This window comes from Micrasema longulum, unplaced genomic scaffold, assembly GCF_059751315.1.
Source record: "Micrasema longulum isolate JH-2025_06_02 unplaced genomic scaffold, ASM5975131v1 h1tg001037l, whole genome shotgun sequence".
Classification (NCBI taxonomy): domain Eukaryota; kingdom Metazoa; phylum Arthropoda; class Insecta; order Trichoptera; family Brachycentridae; genus Micrasema; species Micrasema longulum.
In genome coordinates, this window is record NW_028278225.1 from 2,810 (window position 1) to 29,663 (window position 26,854).

The 26,854-nt window shown below is 31.7% G+C and overlaps 1 protein-coding gene across 1 annotated transcript; it reads left to right on the forward strand.

The window, feature by feature from the left end:
• The first annotated feature begins 2,267 nt into the window (after positions 1-2,267).
• Positions 2,268-13,567, forward strand: LOC148277419 (solute carrier family 66 member 3-like). The gene is made up of 5 exons (XM_088232905.1): positions 2,268-2,489; positions 2,978-3,146; positions 4,661-4,886; positions 10,394-10,514; positions 12,259-13,567. The coding sequence occupies exons 2-5, from the start codon at positions 2,992-2,994 to the stop codon at positions 12,387-12,389; spliced, it is 633 nt and encodes a 210-aa protein (XP_088089031.1). The 5' UTR covers positions 2,268-2,489; positions 2,978-2,991; the 3' UTR covers positions 12,390-13,567.
• Positions 13,568-26,854: the final 13,287 nt, after the last annotated feature.

Genomic DNA, 26,854 nt, shown 5'->3' on the forward strand with positions numbered 1-26,854 from the left:
ATATGAGCATCCTGCTGGGATCTACTCTTGTTGCCGCATGACCAGAAAAGTATTATTGTATTTGCGATTTAAATATTATATTATATTATAATGTTATTTGTGATTTAAATCATTGAATTAAGAATATTTTTTTAGAAAGTATTTCATGATTAAATAACGTATTGTTTTGGTATAAAATTATTTTTGAACTATAATTTTTTAAGTAATATATATGTAAACATTGCGAACCATTGTGCTGTTGAATTGCTTATCTTTATTTTTATTTTAGATTATGTGTTAGGTTGTTGTATTCGTTGTATTATACTATCTTTATAATTCCTTTGTACGTGTGATGTCGTCACCGTACTCCAAAACGGCTTAACCGATTTACGTGCGGTTTTCAGTGAAATGTAAATCTTTGCGCTGAGCGTGTTCGTAGATATTAAAATCTTCAATCAAATATGTAAAAAATAAGTTAGGAGCATAAATGTTTTATTCATCGATCTACCATGATTGCATTCGAGGAGAATGCATATGCAAAAAAAATGGAACGATGTTTTTTTGTGTATAAAAAAATTTGTTTTTGAATGTTTACAAATAGCATTTGTTTTTTGTAGATCTCCAATCAGATTCTTTCCTTAAATTCCTTATAATTTCTACCCATTTATTTCTTTTTATTGGATTTTTGGTAACACTAAAATAATATTAAAATCGATACATTAAAAAAATCCTATTCCTACATAAGTACAACCCTCTGTTGGTGAGACGACCGGAGTTTGACGCCATATTTAAAAAAATATTTATTTTATATTTTGGAATTCAACTATAAACAAGTACCTAGATACCTATTTATCAATGAAAAGTATTTTTCCAAACTAATAGCAGGCAAGCCAACGTTCGAGCAGGACAACGTCTGTCGGGTCCGCTAGTGTTATATAAATATTATATAAATGTATATGTGTATACTGCTTGAATGATTTTGAATACAATTTCGACTTGACGCAGATTTGTCTAGCAAATCGGAATATGAAAATAATGATTGACTATGTCATGGATTTTTTGTAAGTAAAATAAATAAATAAATAATATTTTTGCAAAATCGTGTTCATGCTTAGTACTTAAGGATAAACGCGAGTAGGGGAGAACGGGGGAATCAGAGCAATGTAAGGAAAATTTCAAATAACTTTTTGCGTAATCAAAATTCTTGAAAGAAATCATTGAGAATGACCTAAAGGTAATTATTTAAAACATCAGATCAAAACCCAGCTCAGATGGATTCAACCATGAAAATATAAGAAATGCCAAGCCAGTAATTGGTAAATACTTCGCTATGTAATTAATCAATCCCTAAAAAACCTCAATAGTTATACAAATGCCAAAAATCAAGAATACTAAAAAAGTTGAGGGATTCCGACCTATCAGCACATTTAAAGTTTTTAAGGTTTCTTTGTTTTGTTTTTTCCGCAGTTTGATTGTAAGGAAATATTAATTTTTCACTTAATTAGTTTAAAATAAATTGATATTGATATGCGAAACTGAAGAAAGACTCAAGTCTTTATGAACAGTTTCGGGAGAGGGGTGGATGTTTTCATTGTAATAGATAGAGTTGATATTTAAATAGGAATTTCAATATTTCACGTTGCTACGGCTTATCGTTAGGAATTGACAGGCAACAGTGAATACATTTATGTTTTAAAAGTATCTACAGTGGACCAGCTTGAAATAGCAGTTTAAATATCATTTATGAACCTATTTTTCTACTAAACTATGTGTAGTTACCTACTACCTGTTAAAATCTATGGTATTTTACGTTTCTACGACTTATCATTATAAAAAGAGTTGGTCGCCAACACCATGCAAGGCCGGGTAAATTTTTAACGCATAGGGTATTTAAATTTCACATCGGTACGGTTTATCTTTGGGGAGAAAGTCAATTTACAGCAGTCTTCGTCTTTTTTTCTCTTTATTAGGGGTCTTTTACCAAAAAAAAGTTTATAGTGTCGCTACAGCTTACTGTTTTGGCGCTGTTTGAGGTTTGAGTTTGAATATAAATGCGTAATTTGATAAAGACAGCAAATCCGCGCAGCGCCGAGTAGATTATTAAAAAAATGTTTAAATGTGTTTTCTATTTGATAGGTTAGGTTTTTAGGAAATAAATACAAAAATATATTTTTGTAAAAATATAAGAATAATATTACTTGTAAAAATAATTACTTAATACTTACTAAAGAAGGTACTGCGGTTCTTCTAATGGCTACATTATATTTGAAATCCGGACGTTATTTTCTACTTCCTACAATTTTCTATGGAATGTCACTGACTGATAGCTGTCAGATTTCTGACCTTAGAGCCGATGGAAAACGGAAATTAGGGCCTTGATTAGTTTATTATGTCATCGGTCCGGCCTTGTGATGGTATCAACAGTACCTAACTCCTTCGTACACGGATACGATCTAGATTTAATGCAATTTTCGAGTTGCGAACCCCAGTAACCAGCCGTAGATTACAAGGTATGGATCATATACATTTTTTCATAATAGATACACATACATTAATATCAATGCACGCAATACTGACCGGGTTTTTCTTTGGTTGATCTCGTGATATACTTATTACTCTAACATTATTGATCTAGAATTTCGCACTTCAGGTGGGTCATCAGTTATTATTAAAAGTACGCGCGTTCCTTGTATAAAATAATTCTATTAATAATATTGACCGGGTAATATCAATGCACCCGGGAAATTCGTGTCGCAATTTTTATTTTTTGCACTGTCATTTCATTATATCCTTTTTATAAACAACCCCTGTAAAATTTTCAAAATGTGTGTTTACGATTCATCCATTTTTTCTTCCACCTTTTCTTCGCCTGAACTGGGATACACTTGCATTGAACAGACAAGTATAATCATGTTGAAAGTGCGTCAAATAACGTTTTTCATAGCATATATTTTGAAATATTGTTTCTGTAATTGTATTCTCAAATGTACGTTTTCAGGAGTTTAAAACATAATGGCTGGATTTATCATCCAAATCATATCCGACACCCTAAGTATTATTACAATAGCATCATGTCTGGTGTTGAAAGTTCCACAAATTATGAAACTGTACTCTATGAAGTCAGCAGGCGGCATGAATTTAACCGGACTGTCTTTGGAGTTATTTAGGTAATTTTTTACATTAATAAAGTTTAAAGTGCTTGTGTAAGTAATTTCTTTTAACTTATGAGCACCGATTGTTATTGTTAGTATAAGATTTAAAAAAAAATTCTTCTTGTGGCTTGCTTATTATTACACTTAATGTGAAAAATCTAAATTTCTCAATACAATTGAGTTTGTGTTGTTTATTTTTATTTATATGCTCTTGTTTTACATTTGGAGCTTGGATAAATATAAAATAAGTATTAAAGTAATAACAGTGATTAAAAATAATACATATTTATTATATCTTGTGTGGTAATCTTTTGCTTCAATTATTCTCAAAATCAAGTTTTTTACCGTATTTTGCAGCTCTTCGCTGTGGTTCTGGACAATTTTCAACCTTTCTTTTTATTCTTGCTTGGTATTTATAACACTGTTAAACATTTATCTTTTGAGAAGCTCCTCTATAAGAAAAATTCTCCATAAGATTTACATCCAGAGTTTTCCTAGGCCAATCCAAAAGAACTTTTTTTAGCTGTTATTTTTTTAGCATAGAGCACCATCATCCATAATTATGCAATTTTCGCCATTAGAGAGCCACCGTGTCAGCTGTGGTAACTGTCTATTTTGGAGAATTTCCCGGGATCGGCCTGAAGTCTTCCAGTGCCATGACAGATGTAGGATAGCTACTCTTTAAAAATCCTGAAAGGGGAAATCGAGTGGAGAAAAAATTGCTTTGTAGTGTAGTGGTGTTGGCCTACCATGATTGAAGTCCTGGGTTCGATTCCTGGGATCCGATTACAATGGGAAGTTAACATTTATCTTCAATTTAACTACAAAGTAAAATTAAGTTTTTTGTATGAAAAGCAGAATATGCATACATTTTTTTCTTCTTAACATATTCAATTATAGATTACCAACAAAGATACTTTTAATGTTCTCATATACTCATTTTCGTACATAAATATCGGTTTTTGTTTAAAGATAGTCGAAGATAATTCTGTTAACTTCCCATTGTAATCAGGGCCCTGGGAGGGCTGACATAAATTTTTAAGGTGGTTTTACATTACAATATTTCACTGTCCTTGTATTGGCCTTAAGTGTAAGGCCGAATACCTTACCTTCGCATAACAGATGATGGAAATATGCTCCAACGATGTTTTGAGTATGTCCACATTTTTGTAAAGGCTGAACCCTCCCTAGGTAGTTATTTAGGTATTAATTGGTTGCAACAGAGAGGGAAACCATTTTGAGAAGATAATAGTCATAAGACCTGTAAATGTCTATACTTCCATATTCCCTTCTTGAAATGTTTAACTCTCTGTTGCAACAAATTTAGATCGAAATATGCTCAATGTAATGTTCCAATGTATGCACCACTGGTTGTGGAAAGTGAAATTATGATTATGGTATTCATATATTTTTCAAAGACACTGTTACTTTTCACACTATCTAAACTTGATCATAAATAAAAATATATTCCTAACAAATATTTTTACTTGGTGGTGTTTCACGTGTGTTTTTTTATTCCTGATTTTCAGCTATTCTACAATGTGTTTATACAACTACTGCATGGGTTATAGTCTTCTCTCTTACATGGAATATCCTATTATTCTCATCCAGGAGTGGGCTCTTATATTCCTGGTCTTACTCTACAAGAACTTTTTAGGAGACACTAAAATACTTTCAGCTATCGCTGCATATTTTCTTCTGGTTTTGGGATTCGGCTCAAAAATATTACCGGCTTCTTGGCTATTGTATATTATAGTAAGTAAAAACATAAGTATAATGCACTACATCTTTGAAAACAATCCATTGCATTGAAATATTATTACCAGAGTGGCTGATTATTTTTGTATTGTTTCTAATGATTTTTGCACACTTAAAAAAAAAAATATTTCATTAAAATACAAGGACTAAAAAGTAATATCGTATTTCCTCGATTATAATACGCACTTTTATTTTTAAAGACCAAAAAAACAATACCTTTATAAAAAAACAGACAGTCGTACAATCATAGTAAAAAGGATTTTAAAACAGGCATATTGTTTTTGTCTTCGTCTTCCTACAAAACATCATCCTCCGTGCCATCAAAAGCATTAATGATGCATCATTTCTTATAAGAATATTCCACTACTGTCTCCAGGATTTTATTCCAAGCAACTGACACCTATTCTGCGATTTTCAAGAATCACTGATGATTCATCATGAATGCAGAATTTTCCAGCAATTGTCAGATGCACACTGAATTCAGGGACACCAAAACGGGATAAAATATGTGTCGTATAATCGAGGAAATAATACGATATATACAAAAAATAAAGGCTCAGCTAACTCCAGCATCAACTGTCATCAAGTGGGGGTGATATAGTTAGCAGCTGGCCTGAATACTGTAGATGCTTCCTGAGAGCATTAACCACACATATCTACTTTACATGGCATGAGGTTCTCAACATCCTGGACTTCCGCTGCTGACAGTTCGCCAACAGATTATGTCAGAATTACTGGTCGCAAACCTGACTTGTAAGAATGCACAGGAGCTGTCAGCAGACAGAGAGGCCTGGAGGCTTGTATAGACACCATATACTCCAACTAAAGAGCGGACATGGAATGATAACAGATTTTTTTTTTTCTGTAACTTTGAGGCAGAATCTAATCAAATTCTGTGTAAGTTTATTCTTGATAGACTCTACTAAATATACTAAAAAAAGTCCGAATCTGTTTCATTTTCAAATATATTTTGTTTTATTTATTTTTTCAAAAATATTTACACAATAATCTTAAAATTCTGCTGAATTGTAAGCATACAGCTCGTCAGCAGGCTCATGTATATTTCTTTGATTATTTCATACTTAACCTACATTAATAATAATTTTATTTGAAAAACATTACATATTAGAAACTAGATTCAATCTAAATCCACGGAAGCATTTCCTGAGCAATAGGGTTGTTGATGGTTAGAATAAGCTGCCGCAAGAGCTGATCTCAATGTGTAGTCCCAATAGGTTCAAAAATGGACTAGATTTGTTTTCGGAAAAGTTAAATTGCGCCAACAACTACATTTAAATAGATTTAAGCATACCAGCTTTAAGAAATAATAATAATAATAATATTATATCATATTTAAATTTTATTATACGAGGCGAGTTTTTTAAGTTAGTACCGTTTAGAAATTCCACCGCGGCAGCGCTGCAGTCGGTGTCCCGCGCATGCGCACTGTGTACTTACATTTGTTGACAAGCCATAGACGCCATTACGGCATCAGTCGATCGTGTTTACATTTGCTTTTGTCAATAGAGAATCCCGCCGACTGTGAAATATGCGCAGTTTTACGTTTTCTTAGTGGTAAAGGCGTGAAAGCAGTTGACATTCACCGTCAAATTTGTAATTTTTATAGACAAAATATCATAAGTGGTAGATTGTTACGCAAATGGGTCAGAGCTTTCAAAGATGGCCAAACGAATTTTCATGACGAAGAATGGAGGGGGCGACCCTCATTGATCACTGACAATTTGGTGCAGAAAGTCAATAAAAAAGTAAAGAGAACAGACGCTGCATGATTTATTTATTAGTATTGCAATTCTCTCAAATTTAAAAAAGTATTGTCTATGAAATTGTTACCGAATGCTTAAACTATTGAAAACTCTGCTGACGATGGGTACCAAAAATGTTGACGGAGGAACACAAAACCAAACGTTTAGGCAGCCCCTTGACTTTTCTTGAGGGTTATAATGCTGAAGGTTATGATTATTTAACCCAAATTGTCACAGGCAATGAAACATGAGTGGTCTACATTACACCAGAAACAAAACAACGATCCATAGAATGGCGACATTCAACATCGCCCAAGAAAGTGAAGTTTAAGCAGACAATTTCAGCCTGGAAAATCATGCGCACTGTGTTTTGGGACAGGAAGGGGGTGTTGCTTGTTGATTGTTAGCCTTGTGGTGACAATAAATTCCCATACATATTGTGAGATTTTAAAAAAACTGCGCTGTGTAATTCCAAACAAAAGGCGTTGCATGCTGAGTAAAGAGATCGTTTTGTTGCATGACAACGCCCGTCCACATGCGGCCAATCAAACTCAAGATTTCATCGCATCATTTGGCTGGGAACAATTTGATCATCCACCATACAGTCCAGATCTCATGCCCAGTGAGTACCACGTGTTTCTACATCTGAAAAAGAAACTCGGAAGTTAACGCCACGATGATGATGATAGCCTAAAAACGGCCATGTTCAAATCAAGTGGCAAACTTCTATCGTGACGGAATTCAGAAGCTTGTAGTTCGATATGACAAGTGTCTTAATATTGGTGTTAAATATGTGGAAAAGTAAATAAAACTGTGGTCTTTCATGTAAAAATTAAATTGTTACAAAAAGTTTACTCATTTTTTTTTTATATCAAAACAGTACTTACTTGAAAAACACACCTTGTATTTACAAATTAAAACTATCATTAATATTTTTTAAAAAAATCCATTAGCCATAATTTAAGCATCGTCTCACTCTATTTAACTCACTATTCTTAATTGTGTTTGGTAAAATGTTACATACTTTAGGCATACTGTATTGCAGTGTCTTATATATGTTAATAACAGCAAGTACATATATGTAATAACATGTATAATTATAAAAATACAATATTGATAGGTACTGCAAGAAATTCTTTTGCATGTACATTAAAACTTCAATTATCCGGATTAACAAGTTCCAGATTTTATTGCTTTTGAAATAATACAGCAAATTGGATTCACATTCAAAACTTACTTAAACATGTGCACCAAAGTTAACTGCACAATAAAGTTAAATTAAAACCATCTTTTTTATATTTTATTTCCTGATAATGATTTGGATATTTGGCGATCCGAATGACTGGAGTTCAGATAAATCGAGTTCTTCTGTACTTGAAAATCATAACTGAACTAACACTTATTTAACTTATTTGACACTAACTTTTGTATAAATACTCAGCTGACACCTTCACAACATAATAATCATCTGTTGGAATCGGAATCATAATGATCAGTATTCACATAATGTAATAATTATGATCATAAATAAATTCTGTACTAAAGCTTCACTGCCAAACTTGCAATACTGTCGGATACGCAGCGCCGGATCTTACGGGATCTAGCGCCCCCATTACTATGGAAAAGGAACGGGAATATTATTCTTCTTCCAAGTCGGTCCCTCAATGCTGAGGATCGTGATCACCATGAACACTTCTGATTAGTCTGTTCCACTCTAGTCTGTCCTCAGCCCTACGAACTGACTCATAAAATTTTAGCCCCGTAGCCACCTTTATTTGGTCAGTCCATCTATATGGGATTCTACCCCGGCTTCTACCTTTAACTCGGCCAGACATTATTGCCTTTTCCAGATTGTCTGGCTCATGTCTGGCAATATGTCCAAAGAAAGACAGTATCCTTCTCAACCACTGATAGACGAGTTGTAATATGGAGCTCTTCTAGTATCGATGCATTCGTTCTTCTGGCTGTCCAAGGCACACGGAGCAGCCTTCTCCAACACCACATCTCGAATGCATCGATCCTCTTCTTCTCCTATGCACGAATTGTCCACGTTTCAGACCCATATAGGAAAACTGAGAATACCAAGGCTTCCATTAACTGCTTTTTTGTGTTTATTGATATACCTCGATCTCGCCACATCTTCTCCAAACGGTTCATTGCTTCTTTGGGCATTTGAATCTTGTTTGTATATACTTATGTACTTACGTAAATTAATACAAGCATTTTATTCTCCCCTCCAGGCATATTTCTACCATTTCTTCATTTCAATAAATATTAAATATTTGCATTTTACCACTTATTAACCTTTTTTGTGTCAGTCTATTTTGAGACATCCATCTCTTCATCAGAACATCATTACACTAATAAAAACACATGCACTGATTACTTATTTTTGTTTAGATATCATGTTTTTTGCTGTCTATTTGTTTATATATTTTTTTAAAGTGTACATCTACGAGGGTTGTCCAAGAAATGAAGTCTTTTTTTAAATATTAGACGCTATTTCATAAAAGAGTGTAACGGGCGCAGACTTCCCCCTCCAAAAGGAGAGGTGAGCCGGCTCTCTGGCTGAATCAGTATGACCTTGGCATCTGTTTGAGATAGACGCTCTGCTGTTGAATCCCGCCGCCTGTGAGGTAATGGGATGAATCAGCGCAATGTCAAAAAGTGGTGTACTGGATTTTCCAGTGGTAAAACTAATGTTTATGATGAGTAAGGAGAGGAAGGAGGTCCTCAATCGATGACGATTGAATTGAAAATCATTGATTTTAAAATTGGAGTATGCGAAGGTGTGTGATCGTTGGCTGCCCAAAATGCTGATAGTAAAAGTGCCCAACCCTCTCCTACTATTTAGTTTTATGTGATTCCACTTCCCTTCCATGGAACAATAAACACACAGATATTAGTTCAAACAACTGATGCGATGCAAGTACGCAAATATTTATTTATTTTGAATTTTTTTGCAATGGAGAGGGAAAACATTTTTGAGAAGGGAATATGGAAGTCTAGGCGTTTACAGGGCTTATGTCCTGTTATTGGCTGGTTTAAGTGGCCACTTTGCACACCGTGTAACATTCACCATTCTGCCTATGTTTAAACATCCGCATTTCCCTAACTCTTCCGTCTGTTGACTTTTGAGAAGTAAGAGCTGAAACCTTTATTATGCGGGTGAGATTCATCCGGCTGAACCATTTCACCTACTAATCAACGCTTGAAAATATTTTTTCAATTTTTATACTTATACAAAAAATATTTAAAAAACATAAAAAATTAAAAAACTTGTAAAAAATAAAACTAAATAACCCTTAAGAGAGGAAATCCAGTATGTCTACAAACATTTGGACATACTCAAAACATTATTTATTTAAACAAAATGTACAAACGCTTTGATGTTTGTTGGTTGACAAAAATGCTGACAGAAGCTTATAAACAAAATCTTGTGGAAAGAAATCATTTTTAAGACATTTTTTCCAATCAAGGCGAGGCGGCCCCAACCTGGTGTCGAGTGATTTCCTCATTTTTCTTCACCTGAAGCAACATTTGCCGGAAAATGGTCATAATTCTTGGACATCCCTCGTATTTTGGTTTTTCTTTAGCTTTTGTATTTAAAATTGAATTTATTTTTAATAAAAAAAAAAACAGTACGTAAGTGCCTACATAAATATGGTGTATTGTCTATACTTGTTTGCGTAAAAAATGTGGTTTGATAATATTATAATAGATTATATGATTTATTTCCAGCCATTTTGCACTCCTATCAGCGCCAGCAGTAAGCTAGTGTTCCTGTATGAAATACTAAAGACAAGGAACTCCCAAGCAGTATCTCTATTGACTTGGTTTATATCGGCCTTTACAAACGCAAGTATGTTATAATGTTTAAATATATAGTAATATTTTGATTAGTTATAAAGTAGCTACATATTATAATATTTTTTTTATGACATCTATTAAAATTGTGCTATCGTTTTACTTTTTTTTATGTAGGTAGTATGGCAGTAGTAGAAATACCCACTCTAAGATGGAAACAAGAAATATAGTTTAGTATAATACATTTTATCATACATGCCAAGTGGGCCAATAATAGTGGAGAATAGCACAGAACACCCAAACTTGAGAAAAATAATGTTTTTAATTGCTGGGAATCAAACCCTCCATGCGTGAGGCAAGCATCTTAGCCATTCTATTGGCGGCCAATGGCCAGTATAATATATAATAAATCAATTTGTTTATAGATAGCAATTATTACAAAGTAGTTTCAAGCATTTTCTGGTTGGTAAAATAATTTGATAGAATCTTACCTTAATACACACGAAAATTGATTGTAATCGGTTGTAGATGCATGTTCTAGGGAGCCCGCCTCACAATCCTATGGAACACATTAAACTATTAAAATTTGTTGCAACAGAGAGGGAAAACATTTTTGAGAAGGGAATATGGGAGTCTAGGCATTTACAGGACTTATGACCTGTCATTGGCTGGTTTAAGTGGCCACTTTACACACTGTGTAACATTCACCATTCTGCCTGTGTTTGAACATCCACATTTCCTCAACTCTTCCATCTGTTGACTTTTGTGAATTAAAAGAGCTGAAACCTCTATCATGTGAAAATCCAGCCAGTCTGCAAGCATTTGGACATACTCAAAACATTGTTACATTAAACTAGTTAATATTTTAATGAGTGAGTTAGTGAAAAACATAAGTAGATGTATTAAAAACTAAGGAGACCATAAGTATGTGGATCCTCCTTCCATATTTTCTCTGATCCAGTCTGTAACGAACCTTTTTTTTTCTTTGCATTTTGCAATAGGTATACATAAGTTACAAATACAAAAAAAACTATTACATTAACACAAAAAAATCCCACATCGGCATGGCCTGTGTGGGATTAAATTGGGTATAAATAAAGTGTGGGTATAAATTTTATTTTGAGTTGAAATAAAGTCCACTGGAAGAATATGATATAATATCAAAAAATAAAAAATGAGTCCTAATAATAAAACACAATTTTTTTGCGACTAAAATTGAGAAAATTATAATAAAAGTATATCCATCTGTTCATTAAAAAAAGCTATTTAAATCGGCTTTTTTTATCCATAATATTAACAAATATAATTTTCTATTGCTACTTTTAACTGGGCATCGATTATAATGGGAAGTTAACATTTATTTTCAATTTTATCTACAAAGTACATTTTTTTTTTTTTACGAAAAGCAGAATATGAATACATTTTTTTCTTTTAAACATGTTCAATTATGGGTTACCGATGTAGATTCTTTAAATTTTCATGCAAATATACTCATTTTCGTAAACAAATATCGATTTTTATTTATAGACAGTCGAGATAACTCTGTTAACTTCCCATTGTAATCTTGGCCCTGGTAATCGATTATGTATTTTCAATCCAAGGTGAACTAAACTATTTTTTGCCATAGACAAATGTATGCCAGGTACCATCACCACAATTCTCCCAATTGCTCTTGTTTCATTTTTGTGCTTAAGGGTATCCAGTCCATTTAAACATTCTTGAAAAAATCACTTTTATTCCCCACTGTATTAATTATATCCCTTGTTGCACTACTTAAATGATAATTTCTATTATTTCAGCTCGAATCTTCACCATATATGTTGACTCTGCCGACTTCAACCTGTTAATGAATTTCGGAATTTCAACATTCCTCAGTTCTTCTATACTATTTTCTGCCTGGTTCTTTAAAGGCAACATGAAAGTTGAATAATGACTTTTCATAATGTCCCCGGTGTCACGATGAACAAGCATATTTTTACTTTATTATGTATTTGCTGAACTAATTTTATGGTTTTCCCACATTGTTTTAAACCACTAAATGAATATAATACTAGTCTTAAAAAATATACTTCCAATCGACACAGGTTTTTCAAGTCACGTGTAAGTTAATTAACTACAATCAATATTTTTAATAGATACTCGCACTGTAATTTTTAATAATTCTCACTTGTCATAAATCATTAAAAATAATATATTTCAGAAACAACCTGTTCCTTCATCAAGATGCTACAATCAAAACAATATTTTAAATATCCATGTTTTAGATTTCATAAAACATTCAGCAATGTTACTGTATTTATGTAGTGGTTTTAAACATCACTAACCACAATTAACATTTGAAGAACTTTATTATTTTCATTACTTAACAATTTGTATATATTTTCTTTGTTTATATAGTAATTTTAAACAGGGTAAAGTATATCATCTGTTTGAAATTTACTCATTTATCTTATTCACTGAATCTTCACACCAACTACTATAACATGTATTTATTTTTGAAAGAAACATTTGGGTTCTTACGATTGACTCAAATATTTCAATTTTGGTGGCCATTTTCAACGAGTTGTAAACGACTCACTATTAGAAAATGGGAATCAAGTTGTAGCAGAGTAGGGTGCGAACCTTGGACCTTTGATCCGTGAGAACATGATACTAGCCACAGGACCACAAACCGATTAAGTATTTATTGAGCATTAAAATCTATCTTATTTTGAGGCTTTAATTCATTAGAAATTGTTATAAAAATAAAACTTTGTTATTTGTATTTTTACCATAGTTTGTTTTTGCATAGATTCTATAGTGACATTGTGAACAATATTATGTATGTACTATATTTGTTTTATATCACCCGTCGATGGGATGAGTGCTCTGCCGAAACTATAGTAGTGTTCTTGTAAAATAATAAAATTGTGTAACTCTAATAACAAAGTTTTATCTTTATCATAATTTGTTTTTGATTCATAATTATCTATAAATATTTACTGAATAATGAAACCTATTTAATGTAGCTGTAAAAGACCTAGTAAAGGCCAAGATAACTGTAAATTTTTAGAATGGGAACAAAAAAACTAATTTGGGGCTGAATTAAACTCAATGAAAACGAAAAAATAGATGTTCCATTATGCAGATTTATTTGACTTAAAATGCAATTAAATATTTTACTATCAATTTACAGTATTTGTTTTTTACAAATAATGTTAATTACTGCTGAAAAGTATAATTTATTAAAAAGTATTGATTTTTAAATCCTTTAACTAAATTAGTTGGAAAGCCTTATAGACAATCGACAGCATATATTTATTTTGTAGTCTGCAATTTTAAATTAATATTTATACTTCAAATTTTATTCTCAATAAAACATTCATATATATGTATGTATGTAATTTTTTTTCTTAGGGTAAAAATTGCTTTTGCTTTTTACAAAATTATTGTATTCTTAATTTAATAGATTGTATATAAATATAAAATAAGATTGCTTCAATTAATGATTTAGTCACACAAGTATTATATGTAACTAATTAGAACAATTGTATACAATTTAATACAAGAGTATGTAAAATTGTATACTTAAACTTATGACCTTTTATCTATATTGATATACTTAAAAAATGTTATCTTTTTTTCATTACGAAATGCGACTGATGAGTATTTTTCAGCGATATATTTTATGTATATTATTATACTTATTTGTACATACATCGATCGCCCAATTCATATCAAACATTTCTGAAGTCAACCAAAGTTCACATAGGTAACTAAAATGAATTTATTCAAGATCTTGACATTTTATGCTTGAATTATAAATCTTTTTAACATTTTCCATAATGCTTGATGATAAAAAAAAATTTAATCCTTTTATCTCAACTGTAAGAATTTGAAAATGTTTGACTTGACTGGACTGTCAAATTACTTTTGGCTAAAGACTTTTATATTCTGTATTTCATTTTTTTTTGTTTATTGCATTACATTAACATTATATTATATATTTTATTGGAGATGCCTTTTTGAGGGTTAATGCGTTAATTGGTCTATAAAACATGTATAACAATGTAAAAATGATCTTGAAGTATTGCTATTTACCATTGACATGGATATTTTTTAATACTTCTGATGATTGTTTAACTCTGTGGCAAAATTTGTACAAATATTTATTTCTGCATGTAATAAACTGACAAACTATGTATTAAAAAAATTACCAATCATGCGATTATTTAAGGAATACTCTGTTTCTGGAGTGCGAGATTTTTAGAGTAATTTTTATTCAAAATCTGTCTTTCATCAGTCAGTCACATAAATTACATAGTAAAAAAATATCAGTAGAAATATACAATTAGATAGGTGTGGAGCTTGTTCGAATACAACTGGACAATATTATGGACTTCATATAAAAGCTCCCATCTATATACACTCGAAAGATAAAAAAAAAATATCAGGGGTAAAATTGTTTTTCTTTCAAATAGCTTGTTATATAATATTTAAAATATGTACTAACTTCGAACTAGGAACTAGTTACGAAATATGGTTTCAATGAAAAACTCTAAAGTGATTTTTGAAAAATTAGGATTTTTTACATTTATTTAAATTGTAAACTATGACATAGCATATGGAAGTACTTGAACAAATGAGTCATCAAATTTTGTTGCAACTGTTCACTACCAGAAATATTTTTTATTTGTGTTTTTTTTTTAATTAAAAAAAACCTTGTAATATCAACAAAAAATAATTTTACCGTGTACAATAAAAATACTCGGAATGACTAAAAGTAACAAAATAAGCACAAAATATAGGAATATATTTTAGTCTTATTTTTTATTATTATATATACAAATAAAAAAAGCCCGCAAAAGCTTGACCTGTTTGTGGGATTTATTTAAATATGATATTAATGCTGTGTAAAATCAACTCCATGAAATTGGCAATAGTTACTGCACGTAGCTGTTATTTCCGAGGTCTGATAAAACTATAACAAAATAATTAAATATTTATTTTCACAGAACATTATGTACATAAAAATGCACTTTTTCCTGTGTAGATGAATAGTTTATTAAACAAAAAAAAATTACCAAAGAAAGCCATTGGAAATATGCATGGTTTAAAATTAAAGAGGCTATTAATGATTTAGAAATATATCCAAAGGTCAATTACCAAATAATTTACATATTATTAAATTTTTTATGTATTTTTAAATTCACTTTTTTATTTAATCTCATACGAATTGAAGAATTCATATTATTTCAGTTAAAAAATAAATATATGAACAAAACTGTTTGTGTTCAGTAATTGAATACATGGTTTAAATTATTTAAAATATTTTTATTTCCACCTATATGTATTCATTAAGGTGGTTCGATTTCTATGTTTTTGGAAATTCATAACGGCTCAATGCGGAAAAGATGTTCTGTGACCTACAGATTAAAGGAAAAATAAACAACAAAATATATTTTTATGATAAAATTTGCCGCGAAACTGTTGAATTTTAGGAATTTTAGCATTTTCATGGTAGTATTAAAATATTTTTTTTAGGTAAGTAAATATTTAGATTTTTTTTTAGTATTAATTACAAAGGTAAAATAAGCGAAATAAATATTTTTTTTAAAATTATGTGTATTAAGCAGTTTCAGATTTTTTTTATGTTAAAAAAAACATAAAAATTACAGTTCGCGGTTATTATTAGTGTTTAACACTCATTAATTTTCTTTATTTTTTCCCTTTTTTTATAAACCTGTTTCTTTTTTGGTTTTTGCTGACAGATACTGACGCATCCTTATCTATTTTTACAATTTGTGTGGCTTGACTGTGACAGGAAAACCCCTTGATAGAATATGGCCTTTATAGAATATGATAGTATGGCCTCCTAAATAATTTATGTGTCTCCTATTGGTTCTGAAATCATCTTATATGTAAGTTGTTCAGTCGTTCGAGGCTCTTGTCAGATTATCTCACTTAGTCAAATCCACATAACCTGTTGCACAAATATCACATTCTGGTAATTAGAATATTTGGATACTTGTTGCAATTGCAGTCTGCTTTATTTTGCAAGCTTTCGGAATTGTCCTGAAAACCATTTTTTCTTACGTGTCTTCTCTCGTCAGCTAGCACTGATAAAATAACGCTCTCAAGATTCAAAGTCAGTTTTTTTTAAATAACTGGGTCATAATAATTACTCATTTCATTTCGCTGGACAAATAAAGAGATAAAGCAATTGTCTTATACAAATGCTGGGCACCATAAATGTTTGATGGTTTTGTTTTTATATTAAACCACATAGGTGCAAATGAAAGTCGTTAATGTCACTTAAGTCTCAGATGGTTTATTGTGAGATGCAAATTGCATATTTGAATGCTGTTTGCGGTCGAAGTCCACCTCGAGTGCCAAATTTTTCTAGGGGTTCTCTTCGACAGACTTTAATTGCAATGTCCAAAGTTGATTGCTTTACAATGTCCAATAAGTATAGCTGATCAGTGGCTTAAGCTTTTCTTATTTGTGACTTCAGGTAGCTTGCATTCTAATGAGGTGAATAAAACCATAGGCAGCTTCTCTCCATCTAACCAATTTTCCTATTTCTCCCTATGTTCCATCTAAATTTGCAAAAATATGACAATGTGGAAGCTTATTGGCATATAACTGGCACACAAACCACTGTTTCGTTGAATCCAATCGCAGCTAGCTTTGTAAGAAATATCAAACCTTATTATCTGTTTTCCAATTTTTCTAACTCTTCCGTCATTTACAGATACGTGGCCAATATACTCGGACTCAAGTTCTTTTATCAGACCTATGTGTTTTTCGTATTGAATTTTCTTCCGCTTTTTAAAAATAATTATGGTCTTGTCTTTACATCTGTCAAAATATAAATTAATCTGATCAAAATTTGCTACAACTGCGAATTCAAAATTCAATTAATGACGCTCGATATGTTGCTTCGTGATATAAGACCGACATCTTAAAGTACACTTTAAGCTATTTAAGCACTTTCAGCTACAGCTGACACGATAGCTGCCCCTGCTCGATCAAAACGCCATACTGATCTAATGTTCTAGCTATGGCTAAAGATTTCGTCACTTTATGTGTGAAGTGTTTGAGAATTTGGGATGGGCTTTCAACGATATCTGACTGTATTGGAAATTCAGCACTCTCGCTCACATGCTGCTTCCATTTGCTAGTATCTTTCTCAAAATGATCTTGTGCTTAATTATTGGGATTGATGCTTGTTTTAAGATATCTCCTTATTTCTTATCAATTTCTTTACACGGTGTAGAAATGTTTTCCTTATGTCGTATGTCAGTTTAAATGCGAAAATACGTACTAGATTATTGTTTTCACAGGCAAAAAGCAAATTTTTTGGCATATCACAACCAGATCCGAAAATAGGGCAAATCATGTATTTTCTTAACATTGCTATAGTGCAAAACTAGTTCAAGTACATAAACCCACACAATTCACACAATAACTTAGTGGGAACAGCGGTCTAACATGCTATTCTGACGGCCGCTTGCTCAGTTTTATGAACTAATTTGACAGGGTGCGGAAGGGGTTGATTATCAAAGCCATCGTAACATATTATTTAATTAATGATAATAATTTATGCATATTTCGATTGCAGAAAAACATTAATTTAGTATCCAAAATCATCTTACCAAAACATAACTTTAAAAAAAAAAAAAAATCTACGAAAATCCTCTGCATCAAACATTACCCATAAAAATTATTTTTTATTTGATTTTTCCGTTATTCTACATGCTATGGAACATCTTTTCCGCATAGGGCCATTAAAAAAAAATCTTACAATATCGATTCACCCTAATATTTATACCCATAATAAATACCGTAATAATTTTTAAAAAAATAAACATTTACATTCATTTATCTTATATTCTATGCAAGATATTGTACTTGTCATTTTTAATACATAATATATTTTTGTATATGTGTTTTTCTAAAGTTGTATTATTTAACATTACTAAATTAAGTCAATTTGTTAATGTAGTCAATCTCACCTTATAATAATTACACTATTTACTATGAAAATATAATATGTAATCTAACATCAAACATTTTAATGGTAATTATTGAATTGAGTTTTTATTTCTAGACTGAGCTTATACTTGCGCGAAAATACGCTCACTAATATTTCAGTTTGTTTTCTAACTCATGAACTTTACTATTGACTTTGTATTTAAATATTTCAACCTATGAAAATATACTACATCTTTATACCGTTTTCGATCAAACATGAGTAGGTTTATATCACTATAAGCAAAGAGATTTTTTTTTTATGTGGGATAGTCAAGTCTGATTCTGACCCACTCAAAAAAAGTTTTGGAATACACAAAGTTAAAAGCTTCAATTGTAATGAATTTTAGATTTACAACTTTGCTTTGACTTGGGCCTTTTTAGCTTATTCGACAAACAACAAACAAACCATCACGCCGTTTCCCCGTAGGGGTAGGCACAGAGGATAGAACGCCATATCACCCTATCTTGGCATACAGACCTCGCTTCCTCTACATTCATACATCTTCTCATGCACGCACGCCGATTATTTCTATTTTTAACATGTCCATCTTCAAGTATTTGATGGACTTGATCGTGCCATGTCTTTCTCGGTCTTCCTCGTTTTCTGCATCCATCAACATTAGCATCGTAGATCCTTTTAGCCGTTCATTCGCTGTCCATTCGCTCTACATATCCAAACCAACGCAGCACCCCTTTTTTGATTCTGTCAATAATGCATGTCTCAGCCTTACACACTTCACGAATCTCGACATTTGTGCACCTATCAGGATTGGATTACGTTTTTTGGATTTTTTTTTTAAAAATCAGATATCCATGACCGAATGCATTTTCGCTGACGAATCTATAAAATAAATAAATATCTAAACCTAATACTTATATTAACTTTTTATTGTAAAATCATTCATTGTTTAATTAAAATAATAATTAGCTTATTTTTCAGACCATAAGATGCATTTTTTTACAGTAAAAATTCAATCAAAAACGGAGATGCGTCTTATGGTCGGATGTGTCTTATCTTCCAAAATATTTAATTTTTTCTAAAAATAGATAGATTAATTTTGGGGTGCGTCTTATGATCCGTTGCGTCTTATCGTCCGCAAAATCCAATAATAAAAATCCATTTTCTTTTAGAAAAGGCTTATGCACTGTTTTAAAGTACAAACACAAGTTTTAAAAAATATTTTTCTGATGATTGGTTTTCTGATTTTTTTATTATTAAAATGGGCACAGATCCTAATGTACTCGTACATCAGGATCTAGCGTTAGTATTTAATACTATTATTACTAATACAATTTTTTTCTCAATATTTTACATTTTTATTCAAAACATCCTCTCTCTTTTTCTCACACATCAATAATGTTAATATATTTACATAAGCACTGAGTAATAAATTGATCATTATAATACTTAAGCAATAGGCAATATATATATAATAAGTACGGATATCTAATTTGCGCTCATGGTACCTGTCAATCTAGTTGCTAATATCCGAATACAATGTCTACATTGGTATTTGTGTTTATGTGTTGTGTTGTAAGCGTAATATTGTTAGATCAGAAAATATTGCGGCAAATTAATATAGTAGATTTGATTATTGTAAAACTTCCCTAGCTAAATACATATGGATATGTCATTGATGTCTGTTTTATATGATGTTTTGAAAATATCCAAAATATGCATTTTGGGCTCAGAGTGGGGCGCTAACGCTGTAGAGCTACCCATACGGACAAAACTTATTCTAGGATTATCAATCACAAAGTTAGCTATAGTTTACAGCAAAACAATGGGCCACGGGTACTCAGGTTGAGAATCGCAAGCGCAGCGCGGAACCGTCCGTTACACATCTGATATTAAACGAAAAAACTAACCAAAAAATATCAACACTTGTTCTATGCTATAGAGGGAAATGCCATCTCTACAGCGGCGGATTATTACTCTGAAGTTTTGGAGATGTCATCCCTTTAAGTATAATGTGTAATTTTAACATTTTAGGGGTTGGATGTTTTTAAACTGGTTTTGCTCCTTATGGGGCGCTACTCAAGCACTTGATTATTCAATCCTTGGAGTATATACATCTAGATGTATGTATATACTCTAAGATTCAATCATTATATCAAAGAGAGAGAAATGTACATTTTTTCATCTTGGCCCCAAATATATGACAAAGTTTAGTAAAATTTGATATGTAGTGGAGAATCCAAGATAGTAAAGAAATAATCGTTCGTGTTGATAATATAACATATATATATTAGAAAAATTCATGTTTCATAGATAAATGTTGACCTAACAAAAATTAGTGGTACACTGAAAGCCAATAAAAAACTTAGAATTATTATAATTATCAAAATATTTTTATTCTAAATTTTGTGGTTCATGATGTTTTTTATGTTGTAAGCAACAGAAACATTATGACTGAAAACAAATATGACGGAAAAAAATTATGAATCTAAGAATTCTTAGTATTTGAGAAAGATCAATATTTTGTATACAATAAATAAAAAAATAAATTTACTCAAGAAACTACCCAGAAATTTAGTTTTACTAGTCAAAAACAGTCATTTTTATCATCTCGGTTAATTTAAATATTTGTGATAAAGCAATTTACCAAATGTCATTTGATTGTACAGAGGGAAGAAATTTCTTGAAATTAAGTTTTTTGGGAATATTATTATCATTTTTTTTCCGACGTAATTTAAATATATTTATTAACTATGTATGTAAGTATGCAATTTCAAAAAACAACTTAAATAACTATTCATAAATACTTGATTGTTTTTAAATGTATTGGTCTATTCATGTATCTTGTTTTTTTCATCGCAATCATTGCTAAAATTTTAAATACGTATCACAAATATCTTCTTATATTTGATAGAATGCGCGACTTATTACCGCCATAATAATTTATTTACATAGGTATGTGCGAAGTATTGCTGTGTTGACTTTTTTATGCATAATGTTGATTCTCAAAATATTTATACCTAATTATAAACATGTATGTCAATAATATTTTATTTTTGTGTATAATATTCTACTTTAATTAAAAGTTTCTTAAGTCTACTCCAAGTATTTAGTGAATTTCTTTATTGTATTTATTATTGTTGTATTTATCTAATATCTGAGTGTTGTATATCATTCTGATGTTATTAGTGTTTTAATAAATATATATTGATGTATTAAAAATGCTTTTCATTTTCTATTACATAGCTTATACTTGTCGTTTTCATATTGTAAAATGTTGATTATAATAATAAAAATACGTATATAGTTTTATTCCACTTGTATTTTTAATTTTTACCAGTGACCGGGTTCCATCGTGTCCGTCATCGTCAGACTGGTGGAAGACTAAAACAATTTTATGTTATATACAAGTTCAAGCAGGGGCTGTAAATCATGATTATATATAATTACGAGCTGAACCCGGCAAGGCTTTTCTATTGCTAAATTTAAGTATAGAGTTGGATATAGGTTAAATGAACACAATTGAAATAGGTTAAATGAACACGATTGAAAGTTTGATATCAATTCGGGGGCTTAGGGTCATAAGGGCGAAACTACAAAAAATGCTGTTTTGTGTTAAGTACTAATCTGATATCCAAACAAAATATCCTGTTAGTGACAAAAAGATGAAACTCATCCGATAAGTAGTTACCTAGATAAATTTGTGTGAAACTACAAATGAAGCGTTTTGTTTAAAGTCAGAAGAATAAAACACCTTTTACATCATTTTGTTAATTTACTAATGTAAGCGCAAGTTAGGGTCATATAGACGAAAGCGTAGTTTCATTTTTTTGTCTCTAAAACATTTTATGCTCTATTAACTGTATTTTTTATTTTCTTTATTTGTTACCCTTAAAAGACAGTATTATTTTTTGAAAACTGTTTTATCATTTATCTCAAAACTGTGTTTTTGTAGTTTCGCCCTTATGACCCTTAACCCCCGAATTATTGTATGTAGTTCAAATTAGACATGTACATATACATTATTATTTTTGTGCTTCGGATTACATAAATGGTGGCAAACAGGGAATTTTGATAAGTAGATATTTAAGCATTGTTTTTCTGTCACTGTCTTGCAGATGCCTTCCCAATACTGTGCGAAAAAGACAACTGCATGTCGGATCTTTTATGCCTAACTGAAGTAAACAAAATCGACGTTTCGTTGTCCCGTGAGCTTGACATTTTATTCGAAACCAAAATGCCTGATTGTGTTGTGAAAATATGTAAAAACCATTTAAATAAACGTTGGTGTAACTTTTCATTGGTAAATGGTTGCCTACTAGGTACCCATTTGCCAATGAAAAGTTACCTAGGTACTTGTTTATGATTGAATTCCAAAACTAAAATTAATGATATTCAAATGTAGAATCCTTTTTGTATAAGTCACACTCTGCTGTTTTTACCAACAAGGGTGCACTTAGTGTAGGAATACGATTTTCGAAAATGTATTGAATTTCATTTCATATTATTTTAACATTACCCAAAATTCTGTATAAAGAAATAAATGGGTAGAAATTATAAGGAATTTAATGAAAGAATCTGATTGGGATCCATAAAACTAATGGTGTTTGCAAACATTCAAACATAATCTTCTTTTGTTTACTAAAGAATAACATCCTCCCAATTTTTTAGCATATGCATTCTCGTCTAATGCAACCCTGGTGATGGATGAATAAAACATTTACGCTCCCAACTTTTTCCTACTAATCTAATTGAAAATATTAAGGACTATAAATATGCACATGGCAAAGCTCATCATTTTACAAAATAACGCACGTAAATCGGTCCAGTTGTTGTTAGTAAGTCTATCGACGACACACATACGAACATTGCATTTTATTCAATGGGACCAAAAAAGTTAAATTAAAAATAATTTATGTAATATTCAATAAACCCGGTCAGTGGTAAAAAATAGAAATAAAAGTGGAATAAAACTATATATGTGTTTTTATTTTTATAATTAAAATGTAGTTCCATCAAGAAATGTCAGTAGAAAAACTCCATCTAATAAATCAAACAGTGTCGATGTAAATTAAAAATTATTACAAAAATCATAAACTTCCCAACTTAATACAAATTTCTTAGTACAACAAGATGTAATGAGAATACGGTTGATGTAATGTGTTGTTATGTTGTTATTTTGTTATTATCACAAAACAAAATGTCAATTATAAAACTGTTTATTTTATGATATTCGACGCTTAATCATCAGTGTAGCCATATATGAAGACAAGTGTAGTCAGCTACAAAAAATGAAAATCCGTAAATCAACCACTCTCTACCCCCGTGAAAAGATTCAGAATAGCACCCCTAGAGTGGTAATCTGAACGCAAAAGCGCGCAAAAAAATGCATTTTTAACGCGTATTTACGTACTAAATACACGCTAACAGATCGATCTCTTCGCGCGCAATTCCGTTCAAAATACCAGCCCTGGACAAGTATTTTCGGCTCGGTGGATGCTCTCTGGTAAATATCCTGAAAAAGAAGATCTAGTGGAGAAATGTCCGCCTTGTAGTGCAATGGTTGACACATTCGCCTACCACGCTTGAGGTCCCGGGTTCGATTCCTGGGAAGGTTGGCATGAAATATTTGTTTTTTAAGGTGGTTTTACACTGAAGTATTTCACTGTCCTTAGACTGGCACCTGAAGCGTAAGGCTGTACCCATAGAATTAAGAATAGTCCAGAAGGAGCGGATAATCATATTTGAAAACATCGGACTGTGTCCAATAATCCTCCCACTATGCCCCACTTTCGCCGCGCGCATTCGTGATGTCGCTGCGTAATGTTGCACGATGGGAAAAAATATGATTATAACATAAATGTAAGGTTAAAAAAAAAGAAATCAGTTCATTTCTCTAAAATTTTATTGTGCACGCGGAAATATTGACTGACACAACAGATTAGATAAATAAAGGGTCATTTAATAAGAGTAATTGGATTAATGAACTTTGAACTTAAAATATAAAACTAATTTTATTTTACATATAACAGATATTTTTATATCATGTTAAATAATATTTAATGTTTTAAAGATAATGTCGGTCAAATGTCCACCACAGAGTTGTTTAATCCGAGGTCCAATTTTAATTAGTTCTCTTATTAGATGAGCAAAGTAGGGTAAACAAATTTACTACCCTGGCAACACTAACGAAATGTTCATTTTGTTTCTTTGACAATCTGACAGACGGAAAATTAATTCAATTTTTAAGTAATTCATTTGCTACTATAATTGATATTTTTGAAGTCAGTTGTACTTCTGTTAATAAATCCAAGGAGTTTTAAGGATTTATTCGTAACATGTTCTATATGTCTATTTTATGTCGAATTTATATTTTTTTTTATCCAAAAACATTGACTAGCTGATATTTTATCAAATCATCGCACTGTGTATATTTAGATCAATTTTTTGACGTCGATATTTATTTTTTGCTCTTCACGTGCAAAAGTAAAAGTTGTAAAAAAAAAAAAAGGAAACTGTAACTTTTTAGAGGATTTGTTTGACAGGTGAGAACAAGAAAATATAGTTTTTAACCATCCTCCCTCCCCCTTTTCAAGTGACGCCACTGACTTAGTGAAAAAATAATGAACAAAATTTTACCCACCTCTGAAAAAGGTTCGCCATCGCTGGCTTAAGCTCGGGTTTCCTAGGACAGCGGTGCCCGTATTTTAACGGCCGTAGTGAACATTAATGCGGTTGACAGCCGTCGTAACGGTGACTAGAGAGTGGTTTCCTATAAAAATGGTGTTGATAACACCGTTAAAAAATAAAACCACTCTCTAGTCACCACTACGACGGCTGTCTACCGCATCACCGTTCACTACGGCCGTTAAGATACGGGCACCGCTGTCCTAGGAAACCCTAGCTTTAGGGGCTCTTTCAGGTGCGCGCCGCGCCGTGACGTCCGGAAGGCAATCTTTGGCTGCTATGGACACCAGTCTGCTCATTCACACCACACTGCTCATCCTGCTTATTTAGTCTCTCCATAATCTTCTACGGGATCTGTTCCAGTGCACTATATCTTCGAAATCGATCTGACGACCCTCATCTCTGATGTTCTGAGCAGGTTCTTCGTTCTCGTGGTGTCCGCTCGTGTTTCTACGGAATATGTTAAAATGAGTCTCACGCACGTCTTGCAATACATTTTAAGTTCAAATAGCATGTTTTTATTTTTCCATAATATCTCTTTTAGATATCCTGACACTTGATAGGCTTTGTTGAGAAGGATATTTGTTTTTACTAACAGACAACGAAAATAATGTGACCTCACTGGGGTTACCCGTGCCGAGGACACTTAACAATATACTTTTAAAAACAAACAATAAACATAAAAAGGATAACAAATTACAACAGGGATGGAAAATATCTTAAATAAGGGAATATGGAAGTCTAGGCATTTACAGGGCTTATAACCTGTCATTGGCTGGTTTAAGTGGCCACTTTACACACTGTGTAACATTCACCATTTTGCCTATGTTTGAACATCCATATTTCTTCAATTCTTCCATTTGTTGATTTTAGTGAAGTTAAAGAGCTGATACCTTTATTGTTGTGAAGAGATTCATCTGACTGAATTATTTCACATTCTAGGCAACGCCTGAAAACAATTTTTTAATTTTTAACTTCTGCTTGGACCAGTTGGTTTTTTTGGTTTTAGGCGTTGCCCAGTATGTGAAATAATTCAGTCAGATGAATCTCTTCACAACAATAAAGGTTTCAGCTCTAACTTCACTAAAATCAACAAATGTAAGAAATATGGATGTTCAAACATAGGCAAATGGTGAATGTTATAAAGTGTGTAAAGTGGCCACTTAAACCAGCCAATGACAGGTCATAAGCCCTGTAAATGACTAGACTTTTATATTCCCTTATTTAAGGTATTCTCCATCCCTGTTGTAATTTGTTAATCTTAATAACTCCCGAGGGGGTAAAATCCAGTATTTTGTCTACGAACATTTGGACAAACTCAAATATTGTAATATAAAAGATATTTATTAGATACTAATTGGTATAAGAAGAAGTATAAAATTTTTAAAGTATTTTCAGGCGTTGCCTTGTTGGTGAAAATTCAGTCAGATGAATCTTCCCCGTATCAATAAGCGTTTCAGCTCTTTTACTGCACGAAACTCGACAGATGGAAGAGTTAAGAAATGTGGATGTTTAATCATAGGCGGAATGGTGAATATTACACAGTGCGTAAATTGACCACTTGAAACAGCCAATGACAGGTCATAAGCCCTCTAAATGCCTAGACTTCCATGTTCCCTTTCCAAAAATAGTTTCCCTCTCTGTAATAAATTTAAATAATAAATTTCGATCTTAATAACTCGTTAGGAAGGAATGTCCAGCCTGTCTACAAACATCTGGACGTACTCAAATCA